Here is a 13886-nt window from a genome sequence, read left to right as displayed (position 1 = left end):
GCCGAAGAAGCTCCACCTCTTCAAGAATAGGATTCTCAACGCGATGCTCTGCGTTATCAGAACCACTGCCAGGACCACTTGCCATTGTAGAGCGTCTGCGATAAACATGCAATGACCCATCAATACCTCCAATAAAAGGCTCGTCTACTTGATCAAAACTGTCCAACCAAGCTACTTCTGACAGAGGTTGGATATCTAACCCAACAGGGGCATTAAGGGGAGGGTTCAGTCGAACCGCCCTGGCCAAATGCTCATGGCGCAGTTCTCTAAGAAGCTGACGACAAGCAGGAGTAGGCCCTGACACAGCAGGCGTAGCCCTGCCAGCAACGGGAGATCCGCCTCCAGAGGAAGAACCACTGGAGATAGATATCACCGCAGGCTCAGAGCGAGATACGACATCATGCATAGATTTAGTTCTATTCTCTGCTATTGTCCTAGCCTCTTCATCAGAGGATAAAGAAACAGATGAAGGGGAAGAATGAGAGTATGGCTCGGAGAAATCACTCATATACCCAGGGCTACTAAGGTTGGCACTATCAGAGGTATCAGACATGTTGACTAAAAGGAAGAAGAAGAAGAAAGAAAGAGAAATAAACAAAGGGTAGAAGAAGAAAAGTCAAAACAAAAAGTAAAAAGGCACCACAAGATACAAAACGACAGGAAGAAGAATGCAAAACGACATAAAAAAAATATAAAAAAAAAAAAGAGAAAAGAGAAAAGAGAAGGAAGAGAAGAAGAAAAGCTTCAGAAGTTCAGAAATGGCGAACTCAAAAACACAAAAATACCCAAAAACACACATATCACAAAAAACCACAAAAATGACCAAAACATTCAAATTTACATGCAAAACCAAAGAAAAAAGACAAAGTGAAGGCAAAAGAAATACCTGGAAGGAAGAAGGAGTCGAGAACTCAACAATGGCGAACTAAAACCCTCGAGAAAAAGTTCGAACCCAGAAAACCTCGACAATTCCAAGAGAAAACACCACCACCAACGGACGCGCAATCACCGGAATAACACGAAAACACGAAAAAGCAAAGAACTTGGAGTTAGAACACTTTGGAAATGGCGAATTTGAGTTCGAAGCGAAGTGAAGTTAAAGGAGAGTAAGAAGAGGAAGAAGGTAAGAAATAGGAGAGAGAAAAGGAAAGTGACTGAAAAGCCATATTTAAAGGAGGAAATAGACGGCCAAGATTCGAAGACCCTTCAGGTCACCTACCTGGATGAAAGACACGTGGGGCACAATAAACCGTGACGGTTTATTTTTTCAAAAAATTATTTATTACAGTAAAACCGCGACGGTTTACATTTCAAAAAAACAAAAAAAAAAAAAGATACGTACAGCCAACTGCGCGAAAAATGGCCAGAAAAAGCAGGCCTAACACCAAGTTGTCAGCCCTACTCTTGGGGACTAGTTGTACGGGGTATAGCCAAAACGCAGAAAGAGCGGGCCTAACTCCAAGTAGTCAACCCTACTCTTGGGGACTAGTTGTACGGGAATAAAAGTAACCTATCAGACCAATCATGTCCTATCAGACCATCGATCATCTGGCAGGACCTTCCAAGCGGAGCAATCGCAAGAGGTAATTACTGAAAGTAATACAAACCCTCAAGGACTGCGCAGACCCATAGGTCTGCGGGACAACGGCCTGCTAGACGACAACGGAGATATGTCGTTAAGCAAAAGGACAAATAACAAGTACATCACCAACGTACACGCGGCGACATCTGAATAGGCCAAAGTACAGAATAGTACGCCTATAAATACTACCGTCCCAATCATTTGCGGACACGTTCAATACAAGTACAATTCTTAACCCTCTCTACTTTCTCTCTCTAGAATATCATTTCATTTGCTGACTTAGGCATCGAAGGGGGTTTCCTCGGTTAAACCCCCGAGGTTAGCTTACGTTCGTTCTGTTTGACAGGGCAACATCTCCAGGCAGAGCGTCCCCAGTTCTATACTCGGAACAACTAGCAATTATAATTTATACTTAAGAAACAATATAGTTATTTGGAGTCCTGTTTTAATCGTCTTATTGTATAGATTTATGGTATTAACTTTTATAGTGTTTACCCATTGATCTTTTAAGATATTAATAATTGAAATAACGCATTAACAGACTTGATAAATGAATCGTATCAACTAAAAAAGAACGGAGAAGGTATAATGTAGAATCTATTTGTGTTACATTTGTCCATGAGAGAGCCCATATTTTGAACATAAACATTTCCTCGTTTTCTCTCGTTTCTGTAAAATAAAAAATAAATAAACATCAAACTACTGATTACGGGAGATTACCGAGATTAGTAACTAGGGATCCATCATCCTGTTTTTCCTTTGTCCCCTTGCAGCTGATTTTCGCCCATTATTTTCTTAATCTCTTCTTTAGTTTGCAAGGGACAGAAAAGAATCACTATACCATACTCATAATAATGATAATGAGAAATGTCTTCAGGTATTAGAATCCAGCAAAGCATGTATTAATTCGAGTACATGCAATCTATAATCCCTAACAGTAAGTAAGAAATCAGACATGAGGACGCTGTATTACTAGAGTTCTCACTTTACTTCCACTACTAGCAGCAACACGTTAATGATTCTATACAAAATGAAACATAATGTTTTTGGTTTACAGTCATCAACAACTGTGCTAGATATACAGACAATGGCATTACAAATTGGGTACCGATCATTTCTGGTTGTTGATTTACACAATCAAAAGCAAGCAGAGACAAGAGTCATCAACTATAGTGCCAAAGTAAGGGTCAGTGACGAGTAAACTTAAAATATATTATAAAGATGATAGCAAGGAGGAGAACACCAATTACTCCACCAAAAATCCATTTGTTTTTGCTTATTCTTCGCGACATAGCAGTCAATATCTTCTTACTTTTGTCAATGGCATTGTCTACCTCATGAAGCTGCAAAAAAGGTGATGTTCATTGAGCAGCTTAGCATTCAACCTCTGTGTAATCACTTGTCTGCCTCTAAAATAAGAGGGACTTCCTGTAATCGAATGTGAGCTCAAGCTCATACTACAACACCCTCTGTTCCATATACTGACCACTTAACTAACTTTTCATTCCATATTATCTGTCACTTAAAATATCTATACTACTTATCAGCTATAAACTTTTTACCATTGGAAAATAGATAGAATTTTAATAGATATTTGAGTCATTTAGGAAGTTAGTAAGATAAGCCAGGTTTTTCTTGTTGTTTAGCTCCTAACCCCGTCTATCCATCATGAGTTTCAAGGAGAAGAATGAATGAACGGGAACTAAAGTTAACCAAGGCAAAGAAACGATACCTTTGTGTGTGAATGCAGGAGGGTTTCACGCTGCTGATTCAACTCTTGAAGAATTGTAAGGCCCGTACCTTCTGCCTCCAATATAGTTCTCCTACTCTCCCTAATTCTATCACTTGATTGATTTAATCTTTCGGTTGAAAATGCCAATCTTTCTCTCTGATCTGTTGAAGTCTGCACAATAAAACATCAATGTAGTTGTTATGTGTTCCTTAATTGAAACGTAGTAAAGTGTAAAATGAGTGAAAATACAGAAAGACGTGACAGCAAATCGACTCAGTGAGACAAAGGCATATAATCTTGCAAAGGCTGACAATTGCTATGGGATGCAAGAGAAAGATATCTGTTATAAAAGACATCAAACTGGCAATCTAAATTATTGCAGCAGAATTATATTCCATAGCCAGAAGATTCAGCTTTTCTCATCAGATACATTGGTTGGTAACATCATAAATCTGTTGAAGCTATAAGAACAAATTTAAGAAGAGCTTCAAATCAGCTGTCAATAACAAGATCACAAGTATCTTCAGAGATACCAACTATTGGTGTGCCTATGTGAGGAAAATCTCCAACTCATCATGTTTTGATAGTTATTTACAAATGTTGCAATCAAAAGAATCCCTTTAACAGAGTTCCAAGTGAAAGTGATTATTTAGGTCAAACATAAATGAATCAGTGCACACAGAGGCATATTTTATACATGCCAAATAACATTGATACGACTCATGACATAAATATAGTTTTAGCATACATTCAACTGTTCAAGTATCAGCAGGCCAGCCAAAGACCAATATTGGTGAATCAATTGAAAACTGTTACAGATTTTGTAGGACCAGCCATTTCCAATTTTTTTTAAAGGAAAGGCAAGTTGTAAGTTCCTAAAAAGTAAGAACAATAGTGCTGATACAAAAAAAACTTGAAAAGAAAAAAAGGACAGCAATACCAAAAAAATAGAACAAAAGGAGAGCAACAAACACCCGCAACTGTTGGATATTCTATAAAAAAATATATGAAAAAATCATTGTTATAATCCAGCATTTACTCCTTAGACGCCCTTCTAAAAACGGTCTCACAAAAAGACTTCATTATCATTATCATTACCCCATTACCTCAAAGAGGCTCCCGCGAGAAGCGGGGTAAGGGGGGGTCGGACGTACGCAACCTTACCCCTGCAATTGCAGAGAGGTTGTTTCCAATTGACCCAAAAGCAATAACGGGACGACAGTGGGACGGCCATCTTCTACTTCATGGAAAGGAAGCGAATAGGTTTTAAGAGCCATTTTGATTTAGTCCATTACATCCACAACCAAAAGAACAAATGAACCTTAGGCTCCATTGGAAATGGACATTTCTCACAAAAAGACTTATTTGGGAATAATCCTACCTTTAGGGGAGTATATTCACAAAATGTTCCATGTGACAGCGAACTTGTGAAACGGGTCAATGTTCCATAAGTTCACTCTATTTCCCACCAAAACAGAATTACTACCTAACCTAACCTAACCATTCCACTTAATACTTTACATCTTTGTTAAACATGGGTTTATAGTTGATCATGATTTACATTTTACTTGTGTTAAAACTTAAAACTATTATTTTTTAGTCAAGTCAATAATATTTGTCAGCTCCTTTCTCTCCTTGCTCCTGTTTTCCAGAAGTCTTGTTGCATTGCTGTGAAATTCTCAAATTCCCTCTCACTATAATTCTAATTAAGCAAACAAATTTGAAAATTTTCATGATTTTTATCACCAAAACCACAATTGAATATCTGTAGTTGATTTAGAAAGGTTCAAGCTTTCTTCTCAAATGCATTCATCTCTATTTCCAAATATCCTCAAGAACAACCATGGACCACAACCCGCCACCTCTGTTCGTTTACCTCAGCTGCCTAATTTGGCCAGAAAGAGATCCATATGAAACCATCATCGATTTCTGAAAGTACAACCATCAAAACTCCATCTCCTTCGTGATTTTAATCCGATCTATAGTGTGTGGCTGCTGCAGTATTTGCTGCGCCATGCTGACGCTTTATATCTAACTCCTACTCTCATGATTTCATCATGATTTTACATGCCAATTTCACTGTCCACTCAATGTCTACCTCCAACCATTACAGAAAGAGAAAAGGGTGAGAGGAAAACAGGGAAGAAGATGAGAGGAATTTATTGAGAAACAGGGGAGGCGGAGAATCTAAATCAACGAAAACAACAAAAATAAATAAAAATAGAAGGGAAAACGAATTCCCAACGGTTACTTACTGCCACGTCACCAAGGTCACTTGTTTTAGCAGGTCATTTTTAACTTGGCCTATTTTGGGAAAATACCCCTAAAAGGTGGGATTATTCCAAAATAAATCAAATGTGGGACTGTTCTTAGCAGACTGATGAAAGATTGGATTAATGTTTTTAAATAGTACCTTGTATGCATCTGTCATTCCAGCTTCAAGTAATTCTTCACGGGCAGACTGATCATGATTTGGTGAACTGATTCTCTTCATTTCTCTTTTCAAATTATTCAAGTCAGACTTATACTCCCTCAGCTTTGCAAGAAGCATGGCTTTCAAGTTAGGTTGCAAGCTTCTAGCTTCAAGATCCATTTTCCGTATCTGAACAGAGCCAAAGAATTGTTACAGAACAAAACCATACAGATGTAAACCCAAATCAACCAAAAGGGAACTAGATAATACCAGTATATCAGCCTCATCCAGGCCTGTCTTTATTTCAGACAGCTTCTGCTGCTTCTGCTCTGTAAATCATGCAATCAAGACAAAAAAATCAGAAATCCGTGCACAACAGATTGAAGAATTCCATATTACCATGAATGGCAGATTGAAGCAGAGCCTTCAGAAATGGAAGGAAATTCACCAGTAGGATACTAGGACGAGATAACGGGAGAAGAACCAAGGCAACAGCAAAATAACCAGGCTTGAGAATTGAGAATAGAAAATTAAAGTTCTCACTCTGCTTAGAAATTAATACTACTTGTTTTCCTTCCAAACATAAAAGGTATTGCCTTTTCACACTCTACAGTTTCCCTCAGCTTCTAAAATAACAGTTGCCTTTCTCCAAATTGAGGAAAATATGAAAATACAAAACTGCAGACAAAGTGTCTTTCTAACTTTGCAGAGGGACTAACAACATAACTTACCCTTCAACAAAGTGTGCCTATATTAAAGCACCCACGGTATATGAGAACTAAAGTTTACAACAAAGCTATGGCTTTTCTTTTCCTTCAAGGAACTTTCTATCTTAGATTATATCGTAGATCTATTGCGTATGAGGGGAAAATGTAATTGGTTGAAGATCAAGAGCGTCAAGATGAAGATCAGATTTCAGGCATTAAAGATGTTGAGTCATCAAAAGTCAATTATGGTTAGAATACTACCATATCAAAGAACCGGTTCCGAAGCGTCCATATTAGTAAATTTGATGACCTTCATATTGACGTTTTACAATATATGTTATCCACGACTAATTATTATCATAGATGGCGTATGGCGATTTATTAATGATAATTTTCCTATTCCCTTCAGAAAAAATTACAACAAAGCTAGGGCCAAACTTCTCCAAACACCTTTTGTACCTATAATAGAACTAGATTCCATAAACAACATAAAGGAATAATGAAGGAATTTTCTTATCGGGGGAATTGTTTTTGTTTCAGAAGATATGTTCTTTGGCACCTGAACCATCTTGGATTACATAGACAGAGTAGGGTGTCGAGACCAGCTAGCAAGGAACTTAGCTGAAGCCAAGAATTTAAAGCTTTGACACTCCAATTGAAGTCCCCCTGTTGTTCCTTATCATATCCTCACGTGCAAAAGAAATGAGGAATTAATAAAGTTGTGGAGAGAGGAAAGAGAGCAACATTTGAGCCTCATCCACTACATGTAACTAAATAACCACCTAGTAACTTTTGGGGACAAATAACCCAAAAACAGATTTTCCACAAAACTAATAGTTAGCTAGGGAGAAGACATAACAAAAAATGGAGCGCATTGCGAGGTCTCAAACAGAAATATAGAGAATGAATATATTCTTGGCCCCAAACAAAATGCTGCAGAACATAAAGTCGAACTTATAAAAACAGATGGTCTCTCTCTCCCAGCAGGTTTACCTATCTCCTATCACCATAAATCTGAAATCAGCATCTAATCTGCATAAAAACTATTTGGGTAGACAGATGTTTCTTGAACAGATGTCATCATATTACAGTTACATACTTCCTCCGTTTAGAAATAGTTGCACCGTATTCCTAAAAGGCTAAAACGGAAATAACAAAAATAAATTTGTTATGGAGAAACGACCTTAGTGCCCCCTCATAATTTCACTCCCATTTTTGCTTCCTTACTCTCTCCTCAGTCCTTACCCTCTCCATTCTCCCTGCAAGCCTACAACCACGATCTGACGACCATCACCCCTTCACCGAACCCCCTGTTGCACACCCCCCACGCTCACCTTGACCACCACCTTAGTTTAAAAAAGCGCGCCTTGGGCGCAAGGCTCACCTAGGCTCAGCCTGATGTCAACCAGGCGTGCGGCTTTGTGCGCCTTAGGTAAGGCGCAAGGCGCAGCGCCTTGTGCGCCTTCAGTCTTCAGGCGCGATAGGATGACGTGGATCTTTTATTTACATTTTTTTTCTTTTTTAATGATATAAACACACCCCATGTGACCTATCAACGGTCATATATTTACAACCTTAGCTTTTTGGGTAGTGGAAGTATCATAATATGAGTTAATTTTCATATTTCCAGCTTGTAATTACCATGGAAGGTTCTAATTCTGGCACTCCATCGACGGGATCACGCAATGCTTATGAAACGCAAGAAAATATGGCACTCCAATAAAAATATGTTGTTTTGAGTATAAATTCTGTTAATTTTTTCTATACCAAACTTTAAGGTTTATTAGAAAATTAAAGGCGCGCGCTCTTGCGCCTAGGCTCCATGACCCTTGCGCCTAGGCTCCATGACCCTTGTGCGCCTTAGTGTGCCTTGCGCCTTTTTAAACTAAGACCACCACCACCATACTATTGGTCACCGCCACAGAATCCACCATAAACTTGTCCTTTCCCACAACTCCGACGACTCAAATCAACCATCAAAACCACTCTAAGCTTCTTTTTTAATGTCAGCGGCGTGAGAAAATCGTCCAAACTATAGTACTTTGTGGTCGGAATTGGCAGGAGGTCTGCAATCTAAATTCTCAACAGCCAAATTCAACTACCAAGAACTTAATTTTGATGGTTTCGGAGCACCTTGTAGAGTTCTTTGTGTCGCGGGTGGTTTCATTGATGTTTGGTTCAATTGTGGTGGGTTCTCTTTCTCTACGTTTGAATTGTTGGATAAATGGTGGTGGATTTTAACTGTGGTGCTTCTGGGGAAACGAAATTGAGGTGGAGCAAATTGTGTGGCAGTGGCGGAGTGGGGGTGATGGTTGTTAGGTTATGTGACAGTGGAGGTAGTCGATGATAACTGTGGAACTGTGGTCTATGGTTCCCACGGCTGGCAGTGGTTGCTTGATGCTTGGTGTTGGCCTGATAGGTGTCAACTGCGAAGGGTAGATTTTCAATTTTTTTACCTTTCTTCCCCACTTTCTTAAAATGTGTGCCGTTTAGAAATGGTGCAACTACTACAGCTTTCTACATTTGTTTCTTTGGAGTTATTTCTATAGAGAAATAAACAATTTGGTGATGTTCTAAGCTTAGTTTAAAAAAGCGCATCCAAGGCGCGCCTAGGCGCAAGGCTCACCTAGGCTCAGCCTTTGGCGCCTTGAGCTCTCCAGGCTCACTGATGTCAACCAAGCGTGCGACTTAGTTAAGGCGCAAGGCGCAGCGCCTTCCGCCTTCCGCCTTCCGCCTTCCGCCTTCCGCCTTCCGCCTTCCGTCAGATGAGGTGAATCTTTTATTTACATTTTTTTTCTTTTTTAATGATATAAACAAACCCAATGTGACCTATTAACAGTCATATCTCTACAACCTTAGCTTTTTGGTAGTGGAAGTAGCATAATATGAGTTAATTTTCATATTTCCAGCTTGTAATTACCATGAAAGGTTCTAATTTTGGCACTCCGTCAACGGGATCACGCAATGGCTTATGAACCGGCAAGAAAATATGACACTCCAATAGAAATATGTTGTTTTAAGTATAAATTGTGTTAATTTTTTCCTATACCGAATTTTAAGGTTTATTAGAAAATTATGTGCGCCTTGTATCCAAAAAGCGCGCGCCTGAGCCTTGCGCCTAGGCTCCATGACCCTTGTGCGCCTTAGTGCGCCTTGCGCCTTTTTAAACTAAGGTTCTAAGCAATGCCCTAACTATTTTATGAATAGATAATGGGAAGAAAATAAAAAAAAGAACTCAAAGATTAAGGAAAACATTATCAGTCAGAGATGTAACCAACTAGTTTTTGTAGAAGAGAGAGTCGGATGTTGGTCCTTTACGGTGGAAAAATGAAGGACAGAAAGAAGAAATAACATAACCATAATAGGAATTAAAAAAAAAGGTGGGCAGTTCTTCATGGGATAGACAAAAAAAGGTAAGTAGTTTTTGTAGAGTAAAAAAGAAAAAATTGAAAATAAATTAACAGTCAATAAGTTCATTTAAAGACAAAACTTTGATATAGTTGATCATCCTAGATACATTCTTGATACTTTAAAATGATCTTCCAATATTGCTCTTGTAACACGTGTAATGACTCCTCATCACCTTTTTATTGTAATTCGTACGTGCAAGTTACTCACTTACTCCCTCTGTCCAATCTCATTCCCCCATTCCATTTGTAGTAAGCTTTTTCTCACAAATTTTTCCTGTACAGTTGGGGCCCACTCCAACCTCCCATTTTTTTCCCTCCTGCCATGTAATTGGCAATGGGCAATTGAAATTGGGAAAGTTTAGGATTAAGGTCCGTGAAAGATACATATATGCTATTGATTATTTCTATACTAAATATCATAATATTACTCTGATCTCCATTTAGTATAGAAATAATCAATATCTTTCCGGTGATCTTTGCCACATCTCCTAGAACATGAATACGGAAGACCATCTCCAAGTAACTGAACAAAAATCCTAAGGATAATTCTCATCTGATGAATATTGGAGTTATCACTCACCCCTACCCTAAAGTTGTTTAAGGAAGCAAGAGAATACATATGTATCATGGAGCAAGTCGATCAAAGCTTGAACATACTTTTGGATTTCAAATGAAAATTTTAGGTATGATAAGTTTTGGGCCTCTATAAAAACTAACCATTCACCCTTTTATTCTCTATTAATTTATTGACAACTTAAAGTAAACCCATGGAATAAATATGTACTTGAGAGGCCATGACCAGCCAAATTCGGAATTATTTTTTAAAATGGTTTCTTATGGGGAGAAAATAAAATGGAACTATGGAGGGATCATCCCCATGTGTACACACAAATTCTACCAATCAGATTTATTAGGGGGTGCCTTAGAACGGCATCGTGGTAGAGTTGTATGGCTAATACTGATGTGGGCTTCCGCTTCATTATCGGCTCCCTCCTCCTCCCTTAAGAAACCCCCCCACCCAAACCACTGTCTTCACCTCATAACATATTTCTGAAGCAGTGTTCTGTCTTCACCTCATAACATATTTCTAACATCCGAATTACACTTGCATGCACGCATAAAGATTATTAGGTGAACCAGATCATCATGTCATCCTGCTAAAATGGAAACTGAGTAATAAAAGTTACTGTACTACTTAACAACTTATCACGATACCCACAGCTGCACCTCATAAAGAATAAGTAATTATTATATTATCCTATACAAAGATCAGACTATCAGCGCATTAATATGATTGGTTTGCGATTACACAGTTCACACTTTCTCAGTAAGGTCACTACATCAGCATTATGAAATACTGCCCTTGGATCACCTAAAAACTCTTTTCATACGCCAAATCCTACTCAGAATTCTAGAGAACTCACAAGTCTCTATCAAAAATCCCTCTGCTGCCGCTAGTACATTACACCTACTAACAAATGAGTTCGCAACACCATTCAATTACAATTTACAACGACGAGTATCTTGTAACCCAGTTTCAAAATTATGCAAAACCAACCACTTCACACATCTACGCACTGAAATTAAGAAACCACTTAAATCCATCTACTCACTCGAAATTTCGAAAATGATATCATAAAAGATGTCCAGATCATACATGTGTCCAGTGTCCCTAGCCGTGACACCTCCCCCCCCCCCCCCCTACCTCTTTAGCTACAACCTCAACAGCAGAATTGATCTCGCCTAGGATCGGAGACTAGGGACTTCGGATTTACAGGAAACTTAACTAATAAGTAATAACTAGCTCAAACCCAAAGAGTCCATAAAAATTACAAAAGTGCATCAAATTGTTCAACAATTAAACTCTTCCACTAAAATCTCATAAATATAGAACCGGCCAAAATCACAAAAATGCACAACATTCAACAATTTTACTCTTTGAATTCATATTTAATTTTCAAAACCCTAATCATGTAAGAAATTAATTTCTCATGAATTAAAGCAACGTAACAACAAAAAATGAAACAATTACACGCAATTCGATCAAATCAAAACCAAATACGTCGGAAAAAATAGGAGGAGAGAAAAAAAAAAAGATTACCTTGATCTGGGAGAAGAGCAGTGGAGGAACATTTATTGGAAAGATTGGCCGATAACTCACAGTACTGACGCTCGTAGCCATCGAAAACCTCACTCATTTTGGAGAAGAGATAAAGTGAGAAGCTGACGTTAATGGCAAATCCGGGAAGAAGATCCACCCTAAAAACTCCGTTAGGTGAACAACACAATGGAAACCCTGCTTATTGCTTTGTTGGTGTCTTGGTGACGGTGACCAAGTGACAGTTATTTTTCACCCTATTATGGTGTTGTTGTAGGAAAAAAATTGGCCAACGAGGACAGGAATTCCGAGTTAATCTCATTTAATTGGGAAAATGACAATTTTATAAACGGTTTTTTCATGAAATGCCCCTGAGGTTTCACGAAACGCACCAAATATACCCGCGCGTTTCGAATCACATAATATACCCCTATTTAAACTTAAAGTGCACCAAATGCCCCTAGACTTAACGCCGTTAATACTCCGTTAGCATTATTGTACCTTTGTACCCTTACTCACCCAATATTTTACATTTAACTATTTTTTTTAAAAACAAAATTCCTCCTATCCTCCTCTTCTTCTTCTTCTTCTTCTTCTCTCTCCTCTCCTCCTCTTCTTCTGCCATTTTTCTTCTCGATTCTTTCTTTTGATATTTGCAAGTATGCAACAACACAAAGGGTATGAGAGATAGAAGTTGTAGATTACCAAAAAAAAAAAAGTTACAGAAAAGTAGTAAGCTAGTGTCAAGCTCTCTCGATGACTCGATCTCTTTAATCTGCAGCCCACTTTATTATTATTTCCATTTTTGGAAATTAAGTTATTGGTATCATTGAATTTTTGCAATTGACAACCTGCAAAGAGAAATTTCATTGTTGTTGACAAGATTGATAATCTGACATTTTGTATGTTTTTGAAGATGATTGAGTCTGGTATAAACCAAAGGTATGACCTTTCATTTGTTAATGGAGATGCATGTTGTGGGAGGAGAAGAGGATTAGAATTGCGTATGCAAATTAGAATCGCGGATAGAGGGTCGACTTTAATCTGATTTATTCAGATGAAGAAACCGTTAATTCTATTATAACCCAGGATGATTTTTGCATTCTTGTTTGATTTTTCAATTCAATTTTGCATTCCATTATGGCTGAAATCGAAGAATTGGGACTTAAAACCCAGAAATTGATTCAATTAAGGCTGCAAAGAAAGCAATGAAAGATAAGGAGAGAGAAAGGAACAGAAGAGAGAAAAGGAGCCGCCCCCACCGTCGCAACCCTTTCCCTCATCTGTTACTTCCGCCGCAACCTCCGCCGTTACAGTATCATCATCACCATTCGTCATCGTCTTAACCTTTCCCTTCTTCATCAAACTTCAATTCATGTTCACGATTTCAATTCACTCGAAAATCTGGGTTCGAATATTTGGGGGTTCGAGTTAGCAATTGATATTTGATGAAGATGGTTTGAAGAAAGGAAAAATTGTGGTTGGTTTCACCATTTTGATACCCAGAAAAAAAGGGACTTGAGATTGAGAGGAGAGTGAGAGAAGAGAGGGGATTTAGAGTTAATTAGGGTTCATTAGGTGTTATTTATGATTAATTAGGCTAATTAGTATTTAATTAGGATTAGTCGGATAAATTAAGAGTTAATGTTAACGGAGTTAGACTTCCGTTAAGTCTAGGGGCATTTGGTGCATTTAAGTTTAAATAGGGGTATATTATGTGATTTGAAACGCGCAGGTGTATTTGGTGCGTTTTGTGAAACCTCATGGGTATTTCATGAAAAAACCGTTTTATAAAAGAACTACCTTCAAGCCCGGCGATACGAATTTTATTAAATTATTAATTAACAAATAAAAATTAATGTGGTACTCATAAGAGAAATTGACATATCATATGCTCTAAAAATTTATTAAACGTTTCGCGATCTTTTGCAAGAATTTTTGATC

At 38.1% G+C, this 13886-nt stretch overlaps 1 protein-coding gene across 1 annotated transcript; it reads right to left on the bottom strand.

The window, feature by feature from the left end:
• Nucleotides 1–2551: 2551 nt before the first annotated feature.
• On the bottom strand, nucleotides 2552–12210 carry LOC110785054 (vesicle transport v-SNARE 12). The gene is made up of 5 exons (XM_021989499.2): nucleotides 11946–12210; nucleotides 5998–6056; nucleotides 5728–5916; nucleotides 3315–3485; nucleotides 2552–2925 (listed from the first exon to the last, which is right to left on the bottom strand). The coding sequence occupies exons 1-5, from the start codon at nucleotides 12040–12042 to the stop codon at nucleotides 2770–2772; spliced, it is 672 nt and encodes a 223-aa protein (XP_021845191.1). The 5' UTR covers nucleotides 12043–12210; the 3' UTR covers nucleotides 2552–2769.
• Between the last annotated feature and the right edge of the window lie 1676 nt (nucleotides 12211–13886).

Source organism: Spinacia oleracea, chromosome 6 (assembly GCF_020520425.1).
Source record: "Spinacia oleracea cultivar Varoflay chromosome 6, BTI_SOV_V1, whole genome shotgun sequence".
Taxonomy (NCBI): Eukaryota; Viridiplantae; Streptophyta; class Magnoliopsida; order Caryophyllales; family Amaranthaceae; genus Spinacia; species Spinacia oleracea.
This window is presented reverse-complemented; position numbering and strand designations above follow the sequence as displayed.

Excerpts from the sequence above, each read along its gene's own strand:
- LOC110785054 (XM_021989499.2), bottom strand. The coding sequence starts at position 12,042 with ATGAGTGAGGTTTTCGATGGCTACGAGCGTCAGTACTGTGAGTTATCG. Across the intron at positions 3,486-5,727 it reads GAATGACAGATGCATACAAG|ACTTCAACAGATCAGAGAGA; the intron begins GTACTATTTAAA and ends TTTATTGTGCAG. Across the intron at positions 2,926-3,314 it reads TCCTGCATTCACACACAAAG|CTTCATGAGGTAGACAATGC; the intron begins GTATCGTTTCTT and ends CCTTTTTTGCAG.